Source organism: Glycine max, chromosome 18, assembly GCF_000004515.6.
Source record: "Glycine max cultivar Williams 82 chromosome 18, Glycine_max_v4.0, whole genome shotgun sequence".
Taxonomy (NCBI): Eukaryota; Viridiplantae; Streptophyta; class Magnoliopsida; order Fabales; family Fabaceae; genus Glycine; species Glycine max.
In genome coordinates, this window is record NC_038254.2 from 44781340 (window position 1) to 44786814 (window position 5475).

The 5475-nt window shown below is 32.6% G+C and overlaps 1 protein-coding gene across 1 annotated transcript; it reads left to right on the forward strand.

Moving 5' to 3' along the window:
• The first annotated feature begins 1369 nt into the window (after window positions 1-1369).
• On the forward strand, window positions 1370-4939 carry LOC100782211 (uncharacterized). Its single transcript, XM_006602541.4, has 12 exons — window positions 1370-1814; window positions 1934-2066; window positions 2195-2268; window positions 2533-2579; window positions 2670-2832; window positions 2901-2945; window positions 3019-3220; window positions 3327-3391; window positions 3506-3606; window positions 3783-3843; window positions 3935-3982; window positions 4568-4939. Exons 1-12 carry the CDS (start codon window positions 1601-1603, stop codon window positions 4729-4731), a joined length of 1317 nt encoding a protein of 438 aa, XP_006602604.1. The 5' UTR covers window positions 1370-1600; the 3' UTR covers window positions 4732-4939.
• Window positions 4940-5475: the final 536 nt, after the last annotated feature.

Genomic DNA, 5475 nt, shown 5'->3' on the forward strand with positions numbered 1-5475 from the left:
ATTATGGCAAAAACAAATACAAAATTGAAGTTGGTTGGTTTTAATAATAGGTTAAAATTGATATTATAATTTTTAAAATTGATTGTTAAATACCTACTAGTTAGGAATAAGTCAATGTCTAAATTATGATTATTTTCATATCTTAATTGAATATGCTTTTAAATAGTTTGAACTAAAGCGTGCTCATTACTTTAGTAAAGTCTTTTCAATGATTAAGTACCTACAATTTTGATGATGATTAATATTAAATTATATTTATTAATTATTTATTTATTTTTCGTTTGAAACATTAATCTTATTTTTTTAACTAACATAATTAAAATATCTAACTCTTCAATAAAAATTTGAAATATCTCTCTTTGATTCAAGTATGAAACTTATTTTTGATAAAAAAAATTAACTACAGTTAAAGATTTTTTTATTTTTTCAAAATGTATAAATTATTTTACGCTATTAGTGTGAGTTATTTTCTTTTTTTAATACTATAACTTACTTTATCATACCCATTGTCTTACTATCTTTATTTTGAAATCTTTATACTAAAGAATAGTGCATGTCACGATTTTCCTAATATTGACATTAAATTAATCTATGCACATTATGGTTTTTATTATGATATACTAATTTAATTTGAAATGAAAATTAACAAAAATAAGAAAAATATATGTTTATTAATTAAACATTAATAAATTGACAATGATTACGGTAAAAACAAATTTAAAATTGAAGCTGGTTTTAATAATATGTTAAAGTTGATAGTATAATATTTAAAATTGATTGTTAAGTACTTACTAAGTAGGAATAAGTAAACGTCTAAATTATGATTATTTCTATATCATACAAAATACTAAAAAAATTGAAGTGAAACCTCAACAAAATCCAAACAGCCCAAGAAACATTCATTCAAGGAAAACTGAAACAAATTAAATGCAAAAGATAAAAAAATAATAAATGTTGATTGACAATGACGAATTTGATTTATGTTGATGATGAATAAAGGAGAAAGAGAAAAGAAAAATAGGTTTGATGAAGGCTTATGATTAAAATGATAAGAGCCAGTGACACATAATAATATAATATATTTATTAATTATTTATTTATTATTCATTTGAAACATTAATCTTATATTAACATTTAAATTTTAAAATAATTAATGTCGTTTAATAAAACACTATAACACAAATTGACATTTTTATACGGGAATTGCAGTGAACCACGACTTCATACATAGGCTAGGCTATCCCGGACCTTGTTTATATAAAGATAGACGTTACAAATAAAGAAAGAGATGACAGTCTGATTAAAGGGTAGTTTGGGGATAAAAAATAAGAAGGGGAAGCGCCTTAGTATAAAAGGAGAGCAGAAACAACTATTCTTACAAATAAAACTGAGTCACGATTTAGATGCCGCTTGTTTATCAACAAATAAACTTAGTCGCAAACCAATAACAAAATAAAACAACAAACTCAACTATCTTCGAATCCCATCTACACCTAGGTTAAGAAGAAAGATCTCAAACCTCTGAAAACCCTGAACCCTCTCTTTCTCTTCACATCATTCTAAACCCATTCTGAAACCCCTCACATTATTTCCTCCAACCATGCTTCGCATAGCATCAAAGCTATCATCTAGGTTTTCTTCCTCTTCTACTGCCCTCACTGCAAACCCACTATTACCCACAAGACTCTCTCCAATTCCCTCTTCATCGTTCCGACCATTCACCAATGGCTTGGAATTGGAGGCCAACATGGTCGTCCCCGACGCCATCAAGATGATCAACTACGCCTTGAGGCACTGGAGGACCGATAGGTCACGTGAGTCTCACGTGTAGCATCCCTTTTCGCTATTTTTTCAGGAACCTTGTTTTTAGGTGACCCATTTGTGTTTTTCAGTCAAAGTTAATGTCCTTTTGGTTTTTTGTCTGTTTCTCTAGTTGGGGCGTACAGGATGGGCTTGTCTGTGTTGAAGATTTGCATTACCAATGAGTTGACTGAGGGCAAGGAGCCAAAGCGCGAGAATTCGAAGGGAATGGCCATGCTTGCTATGTCCACTTTGTTGTTTGAAAGGTATATTCTCTTTGATTGTTTGCTTACCTTCGTCGGTGTGTGTCTTTGTTCTCATGTTGGAGCTCATATTTTTTTTGGATGATTGTTTGAACCGTTGGAGATATATATTTTGTGTTAACTTTTCTCAGAGGAGAGTACGCAGAAGCGATTGAGAAGCTAGAGGGTGTTCAAGAGTTAACAAATTCTTACTTGGGTGTTAGAGGTAAGTTTTTTTTTTTTCAATAAAATGTCGGTATTATACTCTTTTTAACACACTTTTTACTATCAACTAAAAGTTCTTGAAAATCATAAAATTGTGTAGGTCTCTCTTTTTATTTAATAAACCTTACTTGTGATTTTGTAGTTTTTAACAAATTTTAACCAATAATAAAGAGTGTGTCCGAGAATGTGTTGCTAGCACTTCTATTATTATTATTATTATTATTATGCCAACGATTTTGAGTTCTATGTTGGATTTTTGTTGTAGTTGCTGCTCTTGAAACTCAGGCTGGGCTTCATCTATTGATGAGGCAGGTTGGTATTTGCAAAACGATGGTAAAATGCTTGGTTTGACTGCTTTTTGCAGCACTGTTCATGTTTTTCAGTGTTATTTTTTTCATGTAGGATGATTTGGCAGCAGTGGTTGCTGATAAGTGCATGAAGATGGTGGAGAATCAAGAGAAACCACTAGAATATGAGGAACGATTTGTAGATTATGAGGCACAATTTGTTCGTGCTAAAGCACTAAAAGGGCTGATTGAACTTGTCAATGGCAATGCTGACTCAGGTTGTGCTTAAGGTCTATCTGTTTGTTGCTGTTACCCTTGATGAGTGCTAATTATGTGCTTGGTGCAGCTGAAGATTTCTTCGACAAGTCTCTCCGCGAGAAGTATTGTGATGGTATGTATGTTCCTGTTCATGAGGGACTGGAGCTGGCATTCTTTGACACCAGAATTGATGTTTGGTTTTGTAGGTACTGCTGGTCTATCATATGCGGAATTCCTACATAAGATAGGGAACTATCCAATGGCAAAGGAGGTTTACCGAAATGTCGTACAAGGGGCTATTGAAGTAAAAAATGCTGGCAGACCATACTTAGGAGCTGGTAACATGAGCGTGGACGAATTAATTGTAGGGTCCATGTTTGCTTTAGGACAGCTGGAATTACTTATGGGGTAGGTTTAATAATCATTTTTGTTTGGTTTTCCTTAGCCGTACCACAACCTTCCTTTTATATGTTGACCTAGGTGATATACATCACTAATATAACTGTTGTTTCAGTAACTACTCTAATGCAGAGTGCCATTTGACACAGGCATTAAGTAGGGCAGAGGAAGCCTATGGAGGTGACTTGTCTATTCTTTTTGTCTTATTCCTAAACTCAATTTACAATATTTATCACTGAGCTCGGTGATGGTATATTGACTAATGTATTGTGTGGCTCTGTCTATTTGTTGAAGACTCTAAACATCCTACGGTGGGGGTTGCCTTAACAAGCATTGCTCTTTTGTATCGGCGTAAAGCAATCCAGGAACATTCAAGTTCGCTGTTAGTTCAAGAGGTTGAAACTCTCCAATCGCTGGTTTCTTAACTATGGAATTTGATCAACTTTAACTTTAGTTCTCATTCTGAAGCATAGGTGCTATGAACTGATATATTTTTGCTGCTATATGCAAACAATTCAAACTATTTTTATTGTAATTCAAACAATTCTTATAATATAAGAATGATTGACAGGGTCTCTACCGAAAAGTGATAGATATTTTGAAGGTTCCAACAATGGAAACTGAGTCTGAAGGTAGTATTTGATTCCATAGTCCATGTTGTGTCTATAAAATATCTACCTGGTTATAATGAATGCATATTGAAACCAAACTTTCTTTTTGTAGATGCTGCACCATTGGTAGATAGAAGTGATATAGCAGCTCTTGCAACAGGTGTGACAAATTCTTTAATCCACTATACTACCGTAATCTATGATGTGACAACCTGATCAATGAGTTTTGGGAGTATTTCAGAAGATTGATATTTTAAAAAGAACACGTCTCACATTGCCTAGGAGAAGAGTCTTTGAAGAGTATATAAGTTAACATTTGCATTGAGCTTGCAAGATAGTTGGGCTCCATCCTATCTTGACTGAATATTTCTCCATAACTCACTTAACATGTCTTCACACTGTTCATTAGTCTCCCTGTACCCCGTCTCCATTGCCTCAACCCTATCTTGACTGAATATTTCTCAATCACTCAATTAACATGTCTTCAATCCTTTGAAACTGTTCATATATCGTTAATCCTTTGAAACTGTTCATTAGTCTCCTTATACCCGTCTCCATTGCCTCAACCCATCCTTCTATTCTATAAAACATCAACAAGAAACAAAAAACAGAAAACTAAAATGATAGATTTCCCAAGAAGAATGTCAGCATCAGACTGACTAGTCCCACTGAAAAATATTATGTTGTAATATTCAATTTTAAGGCTCATTATCTGCATGCTTATCAATGTTGCTTAATGTCATAGGTGCATATGCAGAAGTACTTAGTGTCCAAGAAAAGAGACAGGCAGAAGGGGAGAAGATGAAGAACTTGGCCGAGTCTCTATGGAAACACCGTTGGCTATCTCTAGCTAATGCTATTGATTCAGACAAGAATATCATTGATTCTAGAATTTGCAGGATCCTGTAAATTGGTCTATTTTCTGGGTACCCTTTTGCTACTATAGGTTCTAGTTGGACCGTGATACTGACTAAGACCATGGATTAATAGTGCAGAGTTACTTTCTACAGTATTGCTTGGAATAGAAATGTCGTGCCGACATATACTATGATATCCACGGTCGGCCGATGTATATTTAGACCGAATTTTAATGAGGTCTTTTTAATATTCACTTAAATTATTTGTAGTTGATGTTTTAAATGTTTTGATTGGGAAGTTATTTATTAAACTATTGAAATCCATTTTGTTTATTTTTAATCAATGATAAAGTTAGTACTGGTTGAGGTGATCTTTAGGTAAGATTTTGATTTGGGTTGTGAAAATCTTTGTGCTTTTATTTATTTATTGTCGATCAAACGATCTCTATTTGGTCTTTTATTTTATTTTTTTAGTTTATTTTGATCTTTTATCTTTTAAAAAATTCATTTTAATTTTTATCTTTTGAAAAATTCATTTTAATGAAGAAGAATTATCACAATTCAAGAGACAATCATCAGTCTCTTAATTACAATTGAGTTAGAAAGATTCTTCCCTCTTATAAATTGAAGATCTTAGATGAATTTTTAATAGATTTATAAGTGTTTGGCGTCAATAGTGAGAGCATTTGACAATTAAGTTTTTTTTTTTTTAAATCTTTCTTTTTTAAGTCAGACACATATAAGTCCATCATTTCTTTTCAAAAAGGTTTAAAGAGATGTGTTTTTTCAAGTTTTT

Coding starts and splice junctions, on each gene's coding strand:
- LOC100782211 (XM_006602541.4), top strand. CDS start 1,601: ATGCTTCGCATAGCATCAAAGCTATCATCTAGGTTTTCTTCCTCTTCT. Junction 2,269..2,532: donor TTCTTACTTGGGTGTTAGAG/GTAAGTTTTTTT, acceptor TTTTTGTTGTAG/TTGCTGCTCTTGAAACTCAG. Junction 2,580..2,669: donor TTCATCTATTGATGAGGCAG/GTTGGTATTTGC, acceptor TTTTTCATGTAG/GATGATTTGGCAGCAGTGGT.